Source organism: Chelon labrosus, assembly GCF_963514085.1.
Source record: "Chelon labrosus genome assembly, chromosome: 18".
Taxonomy (NCBI): Eukaryota; Metazoa; Chordata; class Actinopteri; order Mugiliformes; family Mugilidae; genus Chelon; species Chelon labrosus.
In genome coordinates, this window is record NC_140351.1 from 13,109,842 (window position 1) to 13,133,546 (window position 23,705).

General features: G+C 43.5%; 1 protein-coding gene across 1 annotated transcript in view; it reads right to left on the reverse strand.

Annotated features, from left to right (window-relative positions):
- The window catches only part of dpp6a (dipeptidyl-peptidase 6a), a gene marked incomplete at both ends in the record, with an annotated part of 146,618 nt that overhangs the window by 7,468 nt on the left and 115,445 nt on the right, over positions 1 to 23,705 (reverse strand). Inside the window, 13 exons of the mRNA XM_084565859.1 lie at positions 901 to 1,019; positions 1,124 to 1,171; positions 2,525 to 2,616; positions 2,877 to 2,984; positions 3,236 to 3,274; positions 3,359 to 3,482; positions 4,755 to 4,852; positions 5,023 to 5,177; positions 13,101 to 13,221; positions 18,031 to 18,112; positions 19,180 to 19,232; positions 21,367 to 21,441; positions 21,914 to 22,008. Coding sequence (XP_084421985.1) covers positions 901 to 1,019; positions 1,124 to 1,171; positions 2,525 to 2,616; positions 2,877 to 2,984; positions 3,236 to 3,274; positions 3,359 to 3,482; positions 4,755 to 4,852; positions 5,023 to 5,177; positions 13,101 to 13,221; positions 18,031 to 18,112; positions 19,180 to 19,232; positions 21,367 to 21,441; positions 21,914 to 22,008 — 1,209 coding nt within the window. The remainder of the gene's footprint in view (positions 1 to 900; positions 1,020 to 1,123; positions 1,172 to 2,524; positions 2,617 to 2,876; positions 2,985 to 3,235; positions 3,275 to 3,358; positions 3,483 to 4,754; positions 4,853 to 5,022; positions 5,178 to 13,100; positions 13,222 to 18,030; positions 18,113 to 19,179; positions 19,233 to 21,366; positions 21,442 to 21,913; positions 22,009 to 23,705) is intronic.

Sequence of the window (23,705 nt, forward strand, 5' to 3'; positions counted from 1 at the left end):
ATTCAACTATCTAACAGCGAATCAAGCATCTCAAATGAACTCCGCCCCGACTAATTACACCTTTAATGTAGTACTTACAGGCTTCTGCATCAGTGATAATGAGCCAATAATGTAATACAGCACTGATAGGGGCCATTGTGCATAGACTAATTACTGGTTTCACTTATAATACTTTAAATACATTTTCCTCCTAATGTGTTTTCCTTGGGAAACTTTTAATGGAGTATTTAGGATGATTAGCACACCTCTCCTTCCACAGCTGTGAAAGGTTTAAAATGATGTGGGAGAAAAAAGGTTTGTGCAACCACAGCCACGTTAAAACGTGAGGCTTTAAGCTGATAAAACCTTTACAGTCATCAGTTTGCAGCAGGGACTACAGTGGTAAACCTGCAGCCTCTTGTTTGCTGCTAAATTATTATTTGGTACATAGTTAAGTCTTTCTGTACGTCTCCTAGATCATCAAGTTAAGGTCTCCACACTGCCTAGAATAAACCATTGCACCACTCTTGAATCAAAGTGTGCCACAACAGTGTCTTTTTTTTTTAAAAAAACGTGCGTGGTTAAAAGGTGAAACTCTGATTTTCAAATCTTTTATTGGCATTATCCGCTTCCACATTCTAAATCGTAAGCATTGTTTAAAAAAACAACTCCTAAAACCTGCAGAAAAACTTAATTTAAACTCTACACTAAATCATATGGGATCTGCCCTTATGCATTTATAACAGCTTCCCAATTGTAGGCGTTTACGACCCTTCAGCAGGTAGCATGCTGTGCTGTCACAGTAGTGGCAGGTGTCCTTGGATACACCCTCTTTCACTTTGTGCCTGTGCACTCTACAACGCACTCCCGCGTGTCTTTATAAAATGGATAATGAGTAGTCAGAGACTCCGTGTTAGCTACCTCGGCAGTTGAGCAGGAAGTAGCTCATGTTGTGGCTGAAGGAGCCGCTGATGTAGCCGCAGCTGTCGGACAAGGCGCACGACAGGCAGCGGCGGTTGAATGATCCGAAAGTGTCGGCGCTACGGAAAACAAACACATTTGGCGGTTTAACTGTTTGCGCATCAATAAAAACAGTTTCTCTTTGCATTAAAAACAGCAACCGCTACGGGATTAGAATCAATACCTGTACAGGTGTCTTCGCTTTGGACCATCTTCAGTGCTTAAGAAGTATCTGTGTTGACACAAGGAAGAAAGCAGATGAGCTGTAGCCTCTGTCAGTGAAGCACGGTTGCACAAAAACAACAGAGACTATTTCTGGTCATCTTTTTTTTTTTTGTGAATTTAGTAGAGGGTCGTTCCCCGGTCAGCTTGGAGAGTGGAAATAAAATACCTAGAATGCACAAGCACTGATCTCACAGCCAGAATAGATGTTTCATAAATGAATGATGGGGCTAAAAAAGTGGGATGAATTATTTTAGGACAGACGTAGCACAATTTATCCCTCCTGCAGGGGAAGAGGTTTTGGGTCTTTTTGAAGGGCTTCAACTCTGAGAACATAAGAGTGAGCGCTTATATATATATATATATATATATAGCTGTGTGTTCAGATTAAGGTGTGTTATGTGAAATCATGTTCCCAGTTGCCTCGTAGCCTGGACTGTGGGAGAGAAATTATCTGGGAGTGATGGGGATGAGTCACTCCCCTCGTGGCAGCAACGGTGACGCAGGGTGATTTTTTACACCCTGTACGGGGCAGTTTATTTTGAGGGATGTATGAGCTGGGACAATAGGCTGTTTCAGAATATAGCACTGATATAGATCACTATAGATCACATTTAATATAAACTGAAGAACTGAAATGATGTCTGGATGCCGTTTAGGGTATTTTTCTCTGCAAAGAGAACATGCATATTTGAGTTGCACATTGTGATAATCCACAGCATGTTGTGACAAAGATGTCTGGCCGGCTGAGCAACAGTTATAGGCAGTTTAGACTACAGCGCAGACCATATGTAGACCCTAGTGCTGTAGCTGACGTGCACCTCCCCAGAAACGTAACTACGTGCCACGGTGACAAAGACCACAAGAGCTGTTATTGGTCCGCCTGGTAGTAGTGTGTTTCTGCTTTAGTATTTCCGGCTGCTTCTCCATCTCCACAATTTTCGAATTGATTGTTTTGAATTAATACAGATGGAACACGTCGAGGAAAGCTTAACTGAGGAGGTTTGGAGATACAAACATTGGTATGACTCGTCTTCTGCAAAATTTCTGCAATTTTTTGGCGAAAGCTTCAGTCGCTATTGTTAAAAGTGAAGTGGAAAGTGAAGCACGAAGTAGAAACAAAAATTAACCCGAGTGTCAAAAAAGACACAGTGCCAACTAGCGTTTGGGTGGTGTTGTTACAGAGCGAGCCAGACTGACAAGTATAAGCGGCTCGCACCGACGCAGGCTACGTGGGTAAGTTACGGCGTCTAGGTCCTGCTGTAGTCTAAAAGCGCCTTTAGACTGAATGTAAATGGGTAGTAGTTAATGTAACACTGTTGGGTTTTATGAACGTTGGTGGCGTCGATTTGTGCGTACTCACATCAGCTGACTGTCCTCATTGTAGGCCAGGACTTGAGTGACATCCCAGTCTCCAGACGTGATGGACTGCAGTGTGTCTGTGCTGGTGTTGGGCTTTGGGCGAAGAGAAGTAAGGAGAATAATAATCTATTTTATAATCAAAAATCAAATAATGCACATTTTTAATAAAAAGTGTAAGAAAACAAGATAAATACACCACAGAGCAACATTTAAGCCACTGGTTATCATAATTATCTGCTTAAAAATAACATAAAAAGTGTCAATGATTCTGCATGAATATTCAAAAATGTCACATGCCTTTCTTCAGTTCAAGTCCAAAGTGTTAGCTATGCAAACCATACATCTTCTCTCACCTGCGAGATGGACATGGAGATGTGGAAGAACTTGCCCCTGCCTCCTTGAGGAATGGCCCTGGTGAAGAACAGCTTCAGACCATCTTTAGAAAACAGAGGTTTCTCATTCTGAGGGAACAGAGAAAGATGGTCAAACCTTATCTTAACAAAAAGTAGATGAACAGGGTTAGTAAATGGAATAATTATATATATAAAAAAGACAGCATAGAAGCCTGCAACAGTTAATTACTGCGCCACACTGATCTGTAATTCCTGCAAGTAAACAGTGATTGTCATTTAATGACGGCTACAAAGGAAAACAATTCAAAGCCTTAATTGAGCACTCCAGATATAATTTAGATGTGTGTTGACGTTCTCACCTGCCTGTGAAGCCAGCCCTCGCTTTCATCCTCGTGTTTCTGTGAAAACAGTTTTGACAGTCAGCACATGGAGACCGGGCTTTGATACGCTCAGCAGGTACTGTGTGACGGGAACAGACGTACCTTAGTGCAGACCCCCGTAGTGGCCTCACACAGCGTCAGTATGGAGATGTTCTGGGCTCTGTTCAGCCAGTTGATGGCCAGTTTGGTGGTGGTGGCCCATTTCACCATGGTCACGTAGTACTCACTGGCAAAACACAGAAGACAGATTCAGCGGTTAGCTCGGTTCACAAAGCTCTGTGTCTGTGGGTTATGAGAAAACGATCGCGCCTGGGAGACGAAAGTAAAATAAAAGGCCAGAATCGTGTAAAAATATTTCCACTTGCTAACTGTAGATTATCCAGACTTAACTAGACAGAAGTGAAACGTTAATTATCCCTTGCAGAGAAATGGAGCTATTAGAGCAGCATTTAAAGTAGCTTAGGGAAGAAAGAGTAAAAATTAGGCATATGTACAGTACGTATATATGTGAACAGACTAAAGGGAGGCTAAATCAACAGAAATAGTATTTACAGTCTGTATGGAGGATTTGCATAATGACAGGAGCAGAACATACTATGATAAGGAGACAAAACCTGCATGACAACATAATTAAATGTATGGAAACGTATTAATCAACAGAAAATTCATATTTGTTGGCATGAGACCAAAGATAAAACATCTCATGGAAACAGTCTCTGTTGCTAAATGTGTTTCCAGATTAGCTGTAGGCAGGCGAGTTCAGCCAAAGAGCAGAACAAAGACGAAGCCTCAGATTTCATGACGGGATCTGCAGGTGATTGCAACCACTGTTATGTCTTCAGTCAGAAAGAAACTCTACAAATATCACCTGCATACCAGGAAGAGCCTTTGGAAATAACTGAGCGAATGGCGTTCTGGACAGATGAATCAACGATAGAGTTGTTTCAGCTGCAGTAGCACATTGGTGCAGACTAAAGACGGAAGAAGAACCTCAAACTGTGGAGCACGGTGGAGAAAATGTTATGGCTGGGGTTTGCCTCGCTGACTGTGGGACTGGGCAATCATTCAGCTATGATTCCTGCATCATATCAAAGACTGCTTCAAGATAATGAGAGGCCATCTGTCAGAAAGTTGCACCAGAAACAGGCCGGCCATATCCTGGTCCTAACACACTAACGAATCCACCAAAGAATGGCTCCAAGGAAAGAAAAGCCGTGTTAGGAATGTCCTTGTCAAAGCCCAGATATGAATCCCACTGAAACGTTGTGAAGTGGTTTGGACTAAACTATACAGTGCCGCATCAGAATTTCTGACATTTCTGAATAATGCAGATTTTAATATACAGATTTCAGTCAAGATGTAGACAAAAATGAATCATTTGAACCCTTGTTTTCAGTATCTGGTGTTTTCATCCGTCCTCAGAACATATTAGCAGGTTTTCACTCTCCCACAATGAGTAAAACGTACGTTGTTTGACCGAGCAGAGAGACTGACTCACCCTATCCTGGGATCGTCAGGTCTCCTCATCTCGATGGTGTGCAGAGGGCCGTTAAGGTTCACAACATACAGAGTGATGACCGGGTTTTCCTCACCAGCCTGAACAGGAGGGGAATAAATGGAGAAAACAGATCTAAGTGAACTAGAAAACTATGAAATCCAATTTCTTTATAAGCAATTTTATGTTACAGAACTTGTTGCCTTGTGAAAATACAATTAAAACCATCCAAATGTATCAGTACAGTGTTGGTAAAAGGCAGCATGTGTACCTTAGGGTAATGGTACTCTTTCCCCATTGGGTACGGTGTGCCTGTAAACATTGGCAGCTCCATCTTGGGCACCAGAGTGTCGTTGATGGTGGCGTACGCTAACCTGGCTCCGTCTGGAGACCACCAATGGGCAATGTGGGACTGGAAAATCTCCTCTGGAGGAGAGTGGGAACAAAATAGCCATCAATCATAATCAGGAAAGACACATAGCTGGGAGCGGATGGCATCATGCTGTTGTTGCTTGTCAGAAGTAAAACATGTTTTCTGGTAAAATACACCGATCAGTCAGAACATTAATAACACTGACCATTTGTGACAATACAATGTTCTGCTGGGGAACTTTTGGCCCTTGCATTCATGTGGATGTTACTTAGACATGTACCACCCACCTAGACCAGACCAGGCACCCCCACCCCATAGCAATGGCACTCCTTGAGCCATCCCCAGCAGGATGTACACATACAAAAACGGTATAGAAACAACTGAAAAAAACATGAAAAACAGCACAAGGTGTTGACCTGGCCTCCAAATTCACTAGATCCCAAACTGATCAAGTATCTGTGGGATGCACTGGAACAAGCCTTATCCACAGACGCCCAAAGGTCCCCACTAACAACATTCTGTTGGCCCATGTCCATTCTCTGATGAGTCACAACTGTTTTGGAGGCACAAGGAAGGTGGTTATAATGTTATGCCTGATCAGTGTATATTTTAAATAAAAAAATAAAATGTTCATAACTATTAGCAGCACTCATTGCAGTGTGCAAATGTCACATTATCCGACACGTGAAGAAAATCTAAACCGTTTCATTGTGCAACTCAAACAGTAATACACACTCACTTGCCAAAACATCACGTACTATAGAGGAAACAAATGCATTTTAATGTTGCAGCGCTGCACTAAATCTTCACGACTTTCTTAATGTTTAATGGTTTATTATTAAATTGCGTCAGAAAGGTGGTAATTCAACTGGATGATCATTGTGGAGGATGTAGTTTGTGGTGCTGTTAAACTGGACTGTTATATAGCCTAGTGAAAATAGAAGAAACATGCGCCGGTACGGCACAATTCAACAGTACTACAAACCACAGCCTCCACAGTTAAGTCAACAGCGCTCTCAGATTTAGTGTAAATCCTGCCTAAATGGATAAAAACTTCCCTAATCTGGCAAAACTGGAGTAAAATACCAAGCGCTACCCCCTGCTTTCTCATTCACTCTGACCTACACACAAAAAAAAACCCACACTAAGTGCCAAATGCTGAGGTCAGAAATTACTACAGCTTTTAATCCCAGTGCAGCAGCACATTGTCCAAAATAGAACTCACAGAGCCACGGTTCCTAGAAATGAACCAAAAAGCAATTTCTCACAGCAGCACCGTGCACTTCACCAGAGAACTTGAGTTTTTTGGGGTTGTTACTACCTGTGTGCACCACTTTCAGCAACAAACTCATTTCAGACTTGTGACCTAGAGGGTTCCCTTGAGTCCCCCTGTGTTGCAGGTGCGTCTGGATAAAATAATGCAGCAATCGCACACGCTCGTGTTCGACGAGCAGAGGGGGGAAAAACAACTGGGGGGACGAGGGCAGTCCAGGTCCTTCATCTCTATCGCGGCACGAACAACAAAACGCCCCTGTCACCACGCGGTGACTCATTAAGGAATTATGCAAACAAAATCTCGCTGAGGGAACTTTTTGACACCATGAAGCATAGCCTTGACAACCCTACTTCATTATTAAGTCTGTGGCGACAACGCGGACGGCATCCAAACCGTTCGCCTCATTGTTGCAGCCTGCCACCAGCTACATTTGTTTCTACTTTTGCAATTAAATTTTCATTAATGCTGTTTATCTCTCAGACTGGGTGCCGGCTGCGGGGAATTAACAGACATCGACTACCAATTAGCATTTTCATTAACTGTGCACGCTCTGTGGAATTGCTTGATATGCAGCATCATTTGTCAAGTAGCCTCAGTGCAGATGCTGGTGTTCTTTTGTTCGCTTGTGCAGTTCTGCAAAATTGCCCGTGTCTTTCCAAAGCTGGACACTGTTTAATAATTAAAGACATCTTTGTGCAAGTGACAAGAGAAGAAATAGGGCTAATGGACATATTTAGCCCACTTAGTCTTTGCTCTCTCTGCCTGCTTGGTGTGTCCACTTGCACCCCGCTGGTCGCGCTCAGTGGGGAATGATTGGATCTCACTGTCTGATAATGAGCAGAGCAGCACAGCATTAAGGAGCATTTGCAAAAGGACGGAAGAAAAACTAAAATAATAAAATAAAATAATGATTTCCTGCATGGCTGGTTCCAAAGCTGCCTGCTGACTTCGCCAGCGGCAGCTTAAAAAGCACGCGGAGTGGAACCGTCGGGCTGTCGGATCCACTCTGGGATGCCCGGTCACCTTGGCTAGTCAAGGGGAAAGTTTCTAGATGTGTCCTTATATGTGTGCGGGAAACAAAAGAGAGAGGGAAAGTAACAGAGAAGTAGGTGTAAGCGACCCACTTTTAATGAGCTAACTCTCATTTTCTTTCTTAAGTAATGAGATCGTGTCTCTCTTTTTGTTTTTTACAGCCGTCTCATTGAGGCGACTGCCAAGGTGAGCTGTCGGGCACTCATCTCTTCTCTCCGTGTTCGCCATCCCGCTGCGCAGGTTACATTATTCACCGAGTAGAGGCCATTGTTAATGCATGAGACACCATGAGTCAAGTGGCCAATGGGAAATAATGAGCGCAAGGTGACAGATTCAGGGAGACTAATGAGGAAAATAAAACGTTCCAGGTTGCATTTAGTTTGATGAAATTTAATGAAATGCAAAGATAAGTTCCTGGAAATATTAGTCATACGTTAGTCACATAATAGCGCCGTGAATCTATTTAGATGAAGTGATTAAGTCCTACAGGAAAAAGAAAACACCTCATGCTTCCAACAGAGGGCAGCGTTGACTCATGTTATGAACATAAAGTTAAACAGCTGCCCAGGAGAGACAGAAATGCAGATTCTGTTCTTAGTGTCAGAGTTTCAGATCACTAATTCTATGGTTTTAGAGTCTAACTACTTTCTACTTAATTTATTGGCATTTATAATCTGGTGGCATCGTTTTATCAGGTGCAACATCAACCCTGCAGCCCACTAGCGCCCATCACAATGATGTATTCAAACGACTGTCCCCATATAAATAAAGGCCCGTTAACAGATTTTTGAAAACGTATCATTTAGCCAAATCCCATTAAACGTGAAATCTCGCCGAGAGGCAAATAGAACGCCGTGACACTCGAGTTTTTCAGCCAAAGCGCCACGAAAACATGTCAAACAGCTGCTACTATAAATACAGCAGAGTTAGCGCTGCGTTGACTGTGAATACAGTTCAAGTGATAATTAAGCATTAACCGGAGAGGCGCATGACGGAGAGGTGAGATTTTACCGAGCGTCTACAAATCTTCACCTAAGACTTGAGAAAAAGGTTCTGCAGGATGACGCAGGAAGAAGTTGCTGTTCCACTGTTTATGCAAAAAAAGAGGCTAGCAACACAGTATGGGAAGATTTAGCCTCTTTGTGTACATGCATTCTGCAGAGTGAAGGATTCATTTACAGATTTTATTTACTTTTTTGGCCTCTGTTTTAATTAAAGTCCTACGTTTGAGGGGAACACCACCAGCTTTACACATGACTTTGCTTGTCACACTGCAGAGAATACTGCTTTTAAATACGAGAAGGTTTTATGGCTATAGACGAGGCCCTGGTTGCATCAACCGGCGTCAGTTTTATGGGGTCTCCAGGTTTTTGTGCGCCCATAAAGAGGTTTAATTTAGTGACGCCTGCAGTTCTCCATTGGAAAGCGCTGGAGCTGCAGCGGATGCAGCTTTTTCTTGGTATATAGACGGCAACCCCCAAGAATATGCTGTATTTTTTTTTTCCGGAAGAATTGAGCGAGACACCGCTCTGAAGTTAGGGGAACAGGGGTTTGTTTTGACATAATGTCACGACTGCCATGGCGATGAAAGACACTACTGCATCCTGGGAGACACAAGTTGCAGGATTTTTTTTTTCCTCTAGAAACATTCAGCAGCAGTCTCTTCTCCATTCCCTCCTACGTTGACTGCCGATGTACGTGACACAGTATATTTGTATCCATCTGCATGTAATCTTACTCCAGGACTGTTTAACGCTTCTAAAGTGCAGCACATTGTGGTATGTTCATACAAATTAAATCTATGTGATACACAAAATGCAGCTGTAAAATGCACTGATTTGGCATAACATTATGACCACCTTCCTAATATTGTGTAGGTCTCCCTTGTGCCTCCAAAACAGCTGAAAAATATTGACTTCCCCTAACCTAGGTTTCTGTGATAAGCTACAAACAGCACGTCTCCGATTCACCAAGAAAGTTCTACAAAACTCGTTCCACCATCGGCCTCAGTTTGTATTCATACCAAACTAAAACCAACATTTTCATTCCCTTTATTAATCTCTCCCTTCGCAGCGCACAAGTGTTGATTATGTGGTTACTCCGTGGCCCGCGGGCTCTGACACAAACAGAGCGATAAACACAAACAAGCCCGCGAACAAGCCTCTCCATGCAAACCGCCATCAAGCCAAATATCTATGGGGCGAGCACGACTCAAATCAAAGCGGCGCCGGGTTTTTATCTCGGCGCACCAGAGCCCAATAAACAGCTGTTTCCCCGGGCTGCGTCACACTGCAGGATGTGTCGGTATCAGCGCAGCCTCAATAATCAGACAGGCGACAGATGACAGAACACTCGAGACTCTCCTGAGGCGTTTTGGACTGTACACAAACCGCCGCCGGGGCTCTTGGCTCTGCCTCCTCTTTTTTTTTTAATTTTCTCCTTTTCTCCCATCTCTTTCCGTCTTTCCAGCAAACCCACACACATTCACAGATTAACACAGCAACGCAAGCCAGAGGATGTTCAAGCCTGGCAGATTATTTGCCAACCTTTCACCCCTCAGCTTCAAATCTGCCGCACAGCGACGGGCAGAGCTTAAGACCTCATTTCCCCTCAGCGGCGGTCTGAGTCTCAGCTTGACCTTGGCCAGAGGAGAGCCTGAGTCGTTAGCATGGAAAATCTTCAGCCGTGCAGTCACTCTGATGAATGTAAACATTACACAACCTGGCGCTGCTCCTAAGCTCCCCTGCAGATACATGCATCACCACTGGGCCGATGCCAAATCTATTTACAGGCTTACAGATACAGGTTTTTTGGAAGGGGGCTTATCATAACTAGGAATTGAAAAGGACTTTTGGAGTATTGGCAAAGGTAAAAAATAAGCCCAGCGAAAATTAAATTAGCTCCTTGTACAGCATTTTGGCAAAGATTTGTGCGTGAATAGAAGTTACATCCATAAGTGATTGTTAAACATTTCCAACCAGGGGCATTATTCTTCTGGTTTCAGGCTTTCCATGAGATTTTGGAACCTGGTCGTGGAAATTTGGTTCCATTTGGCATCAAGAGCATTAGGTAGGTCCAACACTGGCCACGTTTACATGCTCTTTCAGATAGAAATATTTCTGATTAGAGATGACAATACAACTGTTTGGACATGTGCAAAGTGGTTCTGCCCAAATCTGCCAGAAATATTACATTAGAGTATATTTTTTTACCCACAACTTTATTGACAACACTGAAATCCTTAAACAGAAGAAGATGAGCACTGCCCGCATCAAATCCGTCTTCGATCCTCCTTTCAAACACTTTGAACAGCTTGTTATTTTGCTACCTAGATGTTTCTGCCCCTCCTGGAAAACTCATCACGAAATCAAATGTTTACCCCTGGAGCCTATCCCAGCTGTCATCGGGTGAGAGGCAAGGTATACCCTGGACAGGCTGCCAGTCTATCGCAGGGCTAACTGGTGTATTTATTCCAATTATTAGAGGAATACTAGTAGTCCATGTAGCTGATGATGTGCCGCAATGAGGTCTTTCAGGTCTCTCAGTTCTCGTTCATCCCAGAGATGTTGGATGGGGTTGAAAAAAAATTTTCATGTGACACACCTACAGTATCTGGGAATATCTTTAAGGAGCTGGTTTTGTGCAAGGGGTCATTGTCCTGATGAAATAGGAGAAACTGTCACCTGAACTATAGCCACATAACATAAAGCAAACTATAGTTTAAAATGTTCTTCTATTTGAAGCACAAAAATACAGTTCTGTTCTTCTATGTTTCACTTTTATCTCATCATTACCAAGCTGATCCTGTGTTTTATCTCTCAGTGATTGCAAGGATTCATGTGGTCAATAAATGATGAGCGTAAATTACCGGGCCTTCAGCAGCTAATAAATATGAGTCGGCGGGTCAGACACTGCAGTAACGCTCTGATTAATGTTTGAATGCCTGAGAATAGCTGGACGTGGTTTTAAATTTCAGCTTGGTTAATGCAGAGATAAGCGGCGCTGCGGGACGACAGCAATAAATAAAAAAACGCAGAGTTACGCAGCTCTCGTCCCGATGCGCTGGTGACCCGAGATAACGTGTGTGTCAAAGCATCTCAGAGGTCTCAAAGGTGGCAGCCATTTACATCGTCAAACAGATATGTGTGTGTCTTAGGGTTATTTGAGGATTTAGGACTGTCTCTACATCTGCTATCTCTGTATCTGCTGCTTCCCGTCTCCCTCTCGCTGTTATTAAAACGCCGTTCCACTGGAGCAGAGGGAGCACCCGGCGCGGCAGATATAAATTCATTAGCCGGATGCTAACACAGTCCCCGTCCCAGTTTGTGCTGTCAGGCACGCAGGTGAGTTTTGATCGGCGGTGTTGGCGCTTGGAGAGCACTGTGACATCTGTATCTTAGTGTTCAAACTCCGCTGAATGAATGCAAATCAACCGATGCAGAACATTCATTCGTTTTCGGGGCTATGTAAAGAAACGTGACAGAATATCCATTTTTAATTTACCTGCAGGTAACCAAGTGGTACATATTAAAATGCTAATGTGGCTTCAGACTTTGGGGAGTCATACTGCCTCGTGTTTTGACTCCCATTGCTTCAGATTGCTCAAATTAGAGTGAAGGGACAAGGGGAGAAGTGAAGGGACAGGAAGAGGGTACATGAGGGTACATATCCATCAACGTACGTACACTACACGCTTCTCTGGCTAAGAGTTAGATGAGAAAATTGATTTAGCATCAGGTTGTTTAAAGTGGCAGTCTCGAAGATTATTATGTTGAATCAATATCCATCAGCAAATGAGCTAACACGCTGGTTACTGAGGCTGATGAATGCATAGCAGTGCATACTGGATATGTATTATTGCTAAAGGGTGTCTGTGGCAACGTCCCTCGAAAAGAATAAGCTGTATTTAGTTGCTGCTAATGTAATCTCTATGAATAGATATCGGGATATGAATCCAGAATGCTAAATTGTCATCACTTACGGGTTTAGAGATGTCTGCTATTGCAAACCGATCACTTCCTGCAAGTAAAGTACAAGTAAAACACAAGTTGAGTTTTATCGTGGGACGAATGTAATGTGTTTTATCAGTAAATGTAAGTATTTACCTCTATCATTACCAAAGAATATGTCTGCAGAACAAGACAACCGCCATTGTTGTCCTTTCTGAGAGCAGATCAACCTTATTAAAAGAAGAAGGAGTAACCACAGTGAGCTGTTAGATGAAGAGCTGCCGGTGCCAAGCTACACACCTTTCACTGTGATCTACCAGAATCTACAACTACAGGTGTGGGACTGATATGTTTGAGACTTTAATCTATATGGAAACCAAAGTAAACGTATGTCAACTTGCAGTTTTATAGACCTATTTCTTGGCCAGGAATAGTGACATCCTGAAGTCTTCCATTTATGAGTTTTAGAGCGGCAGGTAGGTGACCTGTGTTGGCCTCTGTTGGACTAATTTCTTGATTAACATCTCTGTGGGTACGTAAAACGTTTTGGTGTACTTGGGTTGAAAAAAAGCCAGTGGAAGTAGAAGAAAAAGGTCGTATTTCTATCCGAAACTAGGGGAGTTACGTTAGCTGAGCATAAATACATGAAACCGCGCACCGTCGTTCTTCACCGTTCTTCAACTGTAAAAGTGTCCAACTTCAATGTCAACGTCCCTTACCTTCGTACAGCCAATCACTGAGCCCGTTGAAGATGACGTTCTCTTTGCCGGTGGACACCAGGCGAATGGAACGGCTCTCCACCTTAGACCGATAGTAGATGTTGTTCTCAAAAATGAAGATCTACGAGAACCACAAAGAGACGAAACACATCACACAATCAAGGAATGGCAAAGCAACAGAGCAAACACCTGAAAAACACAGGACGTGAATGCGTCTCCCGTCTTGCTGAAGGGCTAAGACCCTAATCCCTGCCTGTTCTTAGGACATCCATGTGTAGCTGATCCTAACGGGCAGCCTTCACACAGGGTATGTCTTTAAAATTAATAATCTGATATTATTATCAACTCGTACAACAGAAAACATGAGCGTGGAAGTTCAACTGAAACATAACGTGGCATGTGGGAGACCTGGGAAGGACGGAAGTCATGATATCACTGGCGAGATCAACCTTCTGGTCAAAACACACACAAGAGATCAGGACACACATTCGCAGTGGAGCTTTCTGATTAGAGTGAAACCACTGCTTTTGTTAAAACTACAGAAAAGGGGGAAAAAAATAAGTCTTTTCAATTTCTGATAAGATGGCAAACCTTGGGACCGGATTTTGACTTTGACGCTCCCCTCCACAGGCCTTCAGGGCTTTCAAGATAACTGAAGGTCAACTCTTTCATTACAGAGAATAATAGATCATCAGCACCCACGGTGAGCGGGGTAGGGCGGGGACACTCTCGGGGCTGGAATTTTAAAATGTTACAGCCTTAATGCCACGCTCAAATCAATCCCAGGCTATTACAGGAAAAAAGCCTCACTCTGTTATCTCAAGGATTACAGAATCTCTTGGCCTCAAGCAGGTATCATGGTATCAGTTTGTGAACAATCCTCCAACAAATATTCACTGTGAGCACTCTAAATGATGAAACTGCGCACAGCAGGAAGTCCAAAATGTAGCTGTCTACGATTGCTGAATGCTGATTTTTTTTTTCCTTCTCAGTGTGAGAAGACGGCCAAACGGTACAAAAAAGAACTCCTCTACCATCATTAGAAATTTACTACAGCATTATTTTTTGCTTTGCACTGGGTCTCAGCCATGTGACATTTAGTACACACAGTGACAAATTAGCTCGCTAAAAGTTTCTCCAGCAAACGCTGCATCTTTTTAAAAGTAACACAGGCTCTGTCGCAATTAGTTTCTCTCAAGGAGACACGGGCTGCGGGCCCACGTGCTTTGGTGTCACTTCGGTCGCAGATGGAGTCCCTGTATAGAAGCTAATCTAGGCCACGGCACGGAGAGAAGACCTGGCCTCGTTCTGCGAAGGAAGGTACGACACCGGCAGGGATGGAGGTCGGCGGGAAGATTTGGAGCGAATTATACGGACTCTGGAGTTTTGCTTGGCACAGTGAACGAGCACCACTTCAACTGAAATTAGCAACACAATGACAAAAGTACGCAACTGTTAAACAGTGGGGTAGTTTAGGTAGAAGAATGAGCTGGTCTTTGCGTTTAAGCGCGAGGCTGGAGCGCATCCAAGCTGGCATTGGCGATAGGTGGACAGGTTGCCAAACAACCACTTACACTCATGTGCACTGTGGCCATTTATAATCAACAATGAAACTAACATGCAGCATGTCTGGCAGATGGTACAGGAGAATGGCTGCACGCACCAAAAGACCAAAGGGCAATTTCTGCCACCAGGCCATCAGACTCATCAGCTCACAATAGACTATTATGTGGACACTGAAAATACACCCACTCTGCTGGTACACTGGGATTAGGGTTAGGTTTAGGGTTAGGGTTAACCACTTCCACTCGTCACCTATGTGAATTTAAATTTTATGCTGTAAAATCTCTGTGTTAATTGTGCGGATGACAAATAAACCTCAGTCTGAATCTGGATCTGGATCTGAATCTGTCTTCTGACTTTGGGAGGAGGTCAGAGAACCTGGAGAAATCCCACAACAAAATCAAATCAGCTTTATTTGCTATGTTTATAAGTACAAACATACAAGGAATTTGTCCTCTGCATTTCCCAGTGAGCACATTTATATGCTGAATCAGTCTACTTCCTTTTAATTCTCTTGACTCCTCAGTTGAGAAGATGGGTCCCTCAATATGAGCTGGGTTCTGCCCAAGGTTTCTTCCTGTTCAAGGGGCCTTAGTGCTTGGACTGGGAGCCTAGGGTACTGTCAAGTGTCTCGAGACAGTTGGTTTTTCACGCTAAATAAATGATTTGACTGACTGCGTGGAAAGATTGGGTGCATGTTCTCAGGTGCCTCAGCAGCTTCAAACCCAGAAACTTCTTGCTGTGAGGGAAACGGCGCTAACCACTGCACGACTGTGCTCTCAGCATGCTTAAACGCTAAGCTTAACAAGGTGCAAATTGCAATTTTTTTACATGAACACAGGTTCACAGAGCTGGAGGTGAAATATGGAGGAAAAGGCAAGGAAAGGAGGGTGCATTGTGTGAAATGTAGCTCCAGGGGATTTTGCATCCAAACTAATTTCAGGATTTCCCCCTTGAGCCCCTTAAAATGTGGGATGTGTCCTACTTAACTGCTGGAACGACGTATTTTAATACTGAATGCAACTTTAATTTAATCCCCAAGTGGCCGACATAAGCCTGAAATGATATGACAGGAGTTTAAGAGCAAAGACTGAACACTGTACTCCTAAGTGATTTGGTCAAAGTCTGTGTTATGGAGTTCCCCCGCCTCTTTACACAAGTCTCTCAAATGTAATACAAGGGTTGGGCCTCCTGGGGCTAAGCGTCCCAACTTGTGTGAATGTGCGTCAGCCATGTGTCGAAGATTAGCCGCCTGCTGGGTGCGAAAGAAGAAACTCTTCTATTCACTGGGGGATTTACTTTCCACAATGAAAAAAATACATATTTGAGCAGACACATGCCGCTGTGAAAACACGATGCCACTTGTTTATCACACTGCACCGACTTTTTAGCCTAACATGCGGCTTAGCATGTGGCCGGACAGCTGTGTTTGTGCATGTATGTGAGGAAGCCCCATGAGGAAATAAAGGACGATTAATCAAGTGCATAAGGGATGTGGGAAGAGGATAACAGGTGCGATGTATAATGCATGATAGCGGTGTTGATATGACAACGCATGCCTTGGCTTGGAGTCTGTGCTGGCATGTTTTAGCGAACGGACATCTCTCACTTCACCTTCTCTGACAGAGAACATGTGAACCTTCAGGGAAACCAGCTGCTCCGTTTCATGCTCAACATAACTCGCCTGCTGGAAGTAAAAGCACCTCAATGACTAATGGTGGAAAACTTGAGGCCATATCAATCTAGCAACTGCGTTAATTAATCCGCTGACGAGATAACAGGTAATTAATAGCATTGTGCTGCAGGAAGTAATCACTTACAATCTGACTGCGGCGCAAACCGGCAGACTGAAGCTCATTAATGCTCTGACAAGTTTGATTGTGTGATGATGGAGACGGAGGATGACTCAGAAGAGCTGAGAGGGGGCCGCTGCTTCTCGTGTTTAATTTGAAATTTGTTTACTGGGAAATCTGAGTGTTTTTGTTTCCCCCCCGAGGGATGCAACTATTTGTGCATACTATTTTCAAGGACTCTCTAACTCGCACCATAGTAATGATTTGAGGAAAACGCTGCCTCTGAAAGATAAAGATTAGTTGTGTCCCAATTCCGGAGCCACATTCTCAGAACTGAAATCGTCATGATGGGCCCAGAAGGCCTGGCCCATTTCGAGGAAATCTCAGAACTTTGTTTCACTAACTTGTGAAGGACAAACCCGGCGTGTGCTCGGTAGCCATCAGAGACCTATAATCTATTGTGCACCGGTCAATTACCAAATGCAACGGTGCACTGAGGTGATCCTAGTGAACGTGCAGAATCACTTACTGTTACGTAACCATGTCGTATTTATCAGGCTGTTCATCAATCACTGGTAAATCTATCACATGAAGTGGACCAGTGAAAAGCCACCAGGGCATGTAAATAATGGAAGTCAGGCACAACTCTAGCTCTAAGCACACCACAAAGTCAGCCAGAGAAGAAAAACATGATAAACTGCTTCTCTTTCTGAACCAGCTTCCTTATACATGAAATGCATTGTTGTTGTGTTTCTTCTTCGTCTTCAGAGCTCAAGAAAACAATGAATTGCTGTAACAGCGTTTCCACAAAGCTTCAATTTTTTTTCTCCTTCCCCCGCACAGGCAACAATGCCAAGCCAGCGTTTTTTTTTTCAGATTTAAACACTACTTTGGGAAAGCTCGATTGCGGTGTGTATAAAGGTGTTGAAACTGCTGTGTTTCCCCCAGCGACTCCTACAGATGTTTTAAGGTAAATTGCTCTAAAACCCCGCCCCAAGAGACACGTAGGGTTTTGCAACTTTATCTGGATATAGCAGAACATTTAGTCAATAAAGGGTCAGAGATTTCCAAGAAACAGGTGGAGATCAAAAAAGGAGAATGAATGATGGACTTTAATTCGTCACATGGAGGCGAAGCAGCTAATAAGTACTAAAGCTCTGCGTCTCCCCATGATATAAATAAGCCAGCGTTTGGCAGCATTCTCGCCATTATAATTTTATATGGTGATAATCTGCTGGTGTTGATTTTTATGGCCACATCGGCCCATAAAAATCAATTAATGCAGGTTTAAATAAAGGACAAAAGGAGGACCACTCAATGCCATTCATCACTTTCCATCTCCTCCTCTTGGGCCGCCAATATCCTCCTGGCTAAAGCACACCTTCAAAACTAATCGATTCCCTTGGCTGTTAAAGTTACAAGCGGGGCGGGGAGTGAATGACATTGGATACTGTTTTGTTTGCATGTGGGCTTAATTTTTTTTCCACACTCTCTTCACACCAAGGACAAGTTTCCATTCTGAATATGAAACATCACTGGCCAAATGGCAAGAGTGAGACACTGTCCACACTTACCAGCTGCTGATCCTGGGGTCCCCAGCCTGCATACTGTAGCTGAGCATTTCGCACCTCTGGAGGGTTCAGGTTCCACGTCTCCCTAGGTTGGGCATGCACAGACGGAAAGAACAACACTATCAGATAAACACAAACACACTGCCTGTCTGCTTTCGGCCTTGCAGCGGCGCAGGGACAAGTCCTGAACATCTGAGAACAAAGGTTTAAGTGTATCCATAAATACCAGCGCCGTGTAACAGTGTCACCTCTCCTTATTGGGAAAAGTGCTGCGCAGTGCAGGCAGCAGAATTAGAGGTGCCACTGCCTCTATGTCTTTGTCTGGGGCTGAGGATGAATGAGGTCATCAGCTCAGGTGCTCTGTAGGAAGTCACCACTTGGTGGCAGCACGTAGATGGATTTAAACAGGGGAGCTGGTGAAAATACAGCCACACTGTAGTGGTGGGGAAGTCTTTTAAAGGAGATAAAAGCACTACAATGCATTTACTAGGCCTTGGCAGCAGAGGCATTTTTGCCAGATGTTGAAACGCCTGATTACTGTTTTGTAAATGCATGTCATGGCTTTCAGTTTTTTAGAAATGAGGAGTAAATTTCACGCCTACTCCTTGATACTTCATAATTTAAAGCAAATCAATGACAATTAGACAAGGGTGAGCAAACTTCTCACGCTTCATTCTTGTGTCTTTCTCCTGGGACTTTAATAGCTCAACACCAAAAGACAAAACGGCGACGACAGACTGTAAATAAGATAACCGTCTAGACAAATGATGAAGCAGATTTACTCTTTGATCTCTTCTCTGGTAATTTAGCATCTCATTTTTGAAAATGTGACCGTTCCCACCGAGAAGTCTGCAATTACAAGACGAACTCGGAGGACAGAGGTGGTGGAGGATAACATCTGCATGTCCCGTGACAACTCCGGCAGCCGCAGATTAGCAGATACCCCCTTTCAACTTCGCAGGCGGCTTTTGTTGGAAGTTTGGAAGGAAGCATTCGCAGATAATGTCAGAGGTGAATTGCGGGAGATAGCTTGAGAGAACAGGTGTAAATAAGCTGCTTGCAGATTCCCGGGTAAGGTGAGAAAGGTCAGGTGAGATGTTTTGGGGAGATACGCTGAAATGCAACGGTGTGAATGGAACAGCGCCTACTCACGGAGTTTCCAGACTGCAGATGATGTAGAAGGCCGTGTAAGAATACTGGTACACCTGGAAGACAGTATAGGAACATGAAATACATTTTAATCCATGTTTTTTTGGGTAGGCTCAACGAAAGTATCAAGGTACAGGGATAATACATTAATGAGAGTAAAAGAAAAATAATCTTTTAGCTTTGAACAGTAATAATAGTTGGTCTCCAAAAGCCATATTTTAGAACACACATCTACTTCAAGGGGCAACCACCGGGGCTGAAAAATGAAACCAACACACAGCTGAAGTTAATCCAGTGGCCACCTGAGGGTGTCTCTAAAAGCAAATAAATCCCCATTGACCTCCATGTTAAAATGTCCAGCTTCACAGCCTGGTGTAAAAATAAATTTTGTCCTCTATAGCTAAATCCCGCTGTCATAACGACTCACCTGTTTCAAATACGGTATATCAAGACTTTTGCATAAATGTGTGGCCGTTTGGAGTGACAGGTGGGTGCCCTCACAGGTTTCTAGCTGTGCGCCACCCGGAGCCACCATACTGAGCTTCAAAACCATCTTCATGAAACCTGTCTTTATCTTTAACTCGTGTTGTAACACCTGGAACACCAGAAATGTAAGCAACTCTTGTCCGCTCTTTGCGTCCTTATTGGTCTTTTAGCTTCGCCCCTACTGCTGGACATACTATGGAAACGCCTATCTAGTGTGTTTAATGTACATCCATCGTTTCTTCTTCATTTGTTCCCGTTCTGGTTCAAAGCTATCAACCAATCAGTTTTTCACCTATGCATAACATCATCGCCCAAGGGCACCGACGCAGAACCATACGTAAGTCTTCAACATTCGTCTGTAGAATCCCAGATTTAATGTCTCATCTTGTCACAGTGAAATACGAGTTTACAACATGACATTTCCTGTAGTTGCGTTTTTAAAACTTTCAGGCAGAGAGGGGTTTTCAGGATGGAATTATATCACCACTTGAACAAGTTAAGCTCTTTTCCTATTTCACCCGAAGCTGCAGTGGATCTCTCATAGTGCTGTAAATTGAGGATGGCTTGTGGCCAGCGTGGAGCCTAATTCCCTGATTTAGCCGTTCTGATTTGCTTATTTTTCTGTGTTTGTTTTCAGACAACAGCTCATGAATATGTTGACCAGCGGTCATTATCAAGCTGCAGAGCCGCGGAGGCAGACAGATTAGCAAAAATACAGATTAATTACAACCGGGAAAGGATGTCGAACCATAGAAATCTAAAATGATCTCCAACGTGAACCTATTATCTTAACACGGTATAAGCAGGGTATGAACTGTTTCTGCGTGTTCTTACGTTCTGAATACATCATTACTATGAATAGTGCAGGAATGTATGTGAAGTCACTGCCCACTGGTGATGCATTTAAAGGGGATTTGCACATGCCGTGGCATGCAAACATTTTGGTTTAATGGACGCACTAGATCCAAACTGCATGTAACATAGATGAAGTGCGTGTGAGCGTGCTTGCGCGGGTGCGGGACTGCGCCCTGCTACAGCGAGCCAGCCGAGGTGATGGAGGTGTGCATGGATAATAAATGCAAACACATGCAGTCCAACACCCTCCAGTGTGTCATAATATTTTCTATTCATCTCAGGCAATAGCACAAGGTTATGCATCTACCAGCCTCCTTCTCACACTAACAACACATTCTCTCTGCAGTGGTGAGGCAGAATAAGGTAAACACACAAACATCAGCTAGCCAAATGATTCAATGTATCTGAAGTACCTATATTAGGAGGTGGAAGGCTTTGATGCACATGATGCTGCTGCAGGATGTAGTCATGGGGCTCTTTATTTTTGAGCTGCAGAGAAATGATAAATTCCCCGCCAATACTTCCTGTTCTAGCTGTCGATCTCATCTCCCTCCCTGAGAGCCTGTGCAGCACTGAGGGGTTTGTTTGTGTTTCTGCCTCCCTCGCTACAGTTCCGCTCGGCTGTGCTAGCCCCCGCCACCACCGCTGACAGGCAGCGGTGTGCGACAGGCCTTCACACCCCGCCATGATTACTTTCCCTTCCCTTCCCTGCCTCCCTCCTTCCCTTCCCCTCTTCCCCCCCTTGCCTCTGCTCCTCTACGAGCCCCTACCCAACCCAGCAGAGGCGACTGACATATTTGGCTGTCAGTTTGCTAATTCAAAAAACAAGCAAACAAATGAGAAGCTCACCGGTGCGACGTTGTAGGCCAGCAGCACATGCTTCATGTCAGGAGACACCTCATACTTGCTGGCTTTGTACATTTCCTGAGAATAAAAGGAAGATGTAAGAAAAAAAAAACAGACAAAAAAAAGAGGAGACGTCTAACCATGTGTGGTATATTTTCATTAAACTCTCCCTTAAATGGCTGCGTTTGACAGATTGCTCGGCGCCTGGAGCAAATGGGAGTTGCATTCATCTTCGCACTGGGGCTTGGCGATTTGATGGCGGACATAATGTTGTGTGTCGTCAACCAAGCTGTCGCAGCGCTACAGTTGCTACATCTTCATCTTCCCCCACATAACCCAAGTCCCAAGTGTTAAACATGCAGCTCACTTTTCACAGTAATAATGAATCATTTGATTACGCTTAAAAAATAGAGCTTTGAGGGGGCCTTGATTCGCTGACACTGTAAGAAAAGTTTTAATCTAATTCGGGGGCAGCCATGGTCAGCCCCGCAGTCCTGCGAGTGCATGAAAGCAGAGACGGAAAGAGAATAGGAGACGACAATAGACTTACGAATTTCTTGTTATGCACCAAGATGGTTTCCTCATTAGTGTCAACGTTGAACTTGACGACATTCCCGTCTCGATTGCGGTACAAAAGCTCATTACCTGTGAAAAGAAAGCGAAGAAACAGAAAGAGAAAGAAAGAGGGAAGAGGTATTTGAATCATCTTTTACGACAGAATACAAGACAGCAACAATTAAAGTAATTACAAAGAAAAAAGGCGAACACTGACCGCTCAATATAAGGAGAAAAAAACGTAGCTTGGTGAGACAAGACAATAAAAGCGAGGGATTTATGGGAGTTATGGGCATGAGCCAAATTACAAGTTAGCCCTGAAAAAGTAGCATCACGGGTGCAGGCATAACAGAAAATTTAACAACTATGTGCTAATAAAGTTATCATGAGCATTGTGGACATGATTCAGTTTCCAGAGGTTGCTTCCATTAGTTTCCTTTTAAACATGAAAGGGATATAAACTTTTATCTTATTTGGAAAAAAAGTGCAATTTTTTAATCAGCGGGTCACTTAAAAGGGAACTACTGTTTTTTACAACCTGGACCTTATTTCTGGCATAAAATACGATCGTTTACTCACCCATATAACTTTTGTGTAATTTGTAGTCGTTCGGGAGATAATTAGATCAGTGTATATCCATATAGTGGGAGTGACTGGGGCACCGAAACGCAGCCTATATATAACGCAATATCTGCCGCGAAACTCATTAATTTCACCAATATTTTGCTATGATACGCTAGTACCATTCCCCGTTGAGTCCGGAGTTAGCTGTTATCATCATCCGGGGTCTGTAGGTCAATCTACAGACCCCGGATGATGATCTACTCTGTGCGCCACACGCACACGCGACAGTGGCTTGTGCACCCGTAATTTGCTACTGCTATGGTCCACAGCCTCAGACGTCCACAACTTTGGAATCGGAAAGATATTCAGTCATATTGCAAAAAAAAATAGCAGTAGCAAATTACAGATAAACAAGCCGACCGTCATGGGTGCGCGCGGCGCTCAGAGATGACATCATCCAGGTCAGAAGACATCATCCGGGGTCTGTAGGTCAATCTACAGAACCTGGATGATGATAACAGGTAACTGGACTCAACGGGGAATAGCACTAGCGTACAACAACAAAATATTGGTGAAATTAACGAGTTTCACGGCAGATAATGCGTTATTTAGAGGCTGTGTTTCGGTGCCCCAGTCACTCCCACTATATGGATATACGCTGATCTAAATATCTCCTGAACGACTACAAATTACACAAAAGTTATATGGGTGAGTAAACAATCATATTTTATGTCAGAAATAAGGTCCAGTTTGTAAAAAACAGTAGTTCCCCTTTAATGACATAAATATGAATGGAAACTGAAGCAGGGCTTAGAGAGTAGAGCTGCAGAATTATATGCTTAATGGTCACTGTTCTGGCTTCAACTGTTAGTCAAACTTTATTGGCTGTAACACTCAAGCCTTGCCTGTGTGTGCTTTCTCTCATGAAAAAAAAAAATGCCTTTTCAAATGTGCTATTAGGTTCAGTGACAATTGGAGCCATTCAAATGCAATAAAATCGTTTAATTGTTGGTGCTGGAGTGACAAGCAGTGATCACTTCAGCACTGTTTAATAGTCATGACTCAGTAACAACAATCAAAGTTCAAGTTTGGCACTCAGTTATTATTAATTATGGTTTTTATGGAGTTGAGGTTGAGTTATATTGATAAAATTAGATTAGCGGAAAACAGCTTTTATGTTGTTTTTCTCAACTGAGTACGTTCAGCAGAAAATTGTGTGCTCG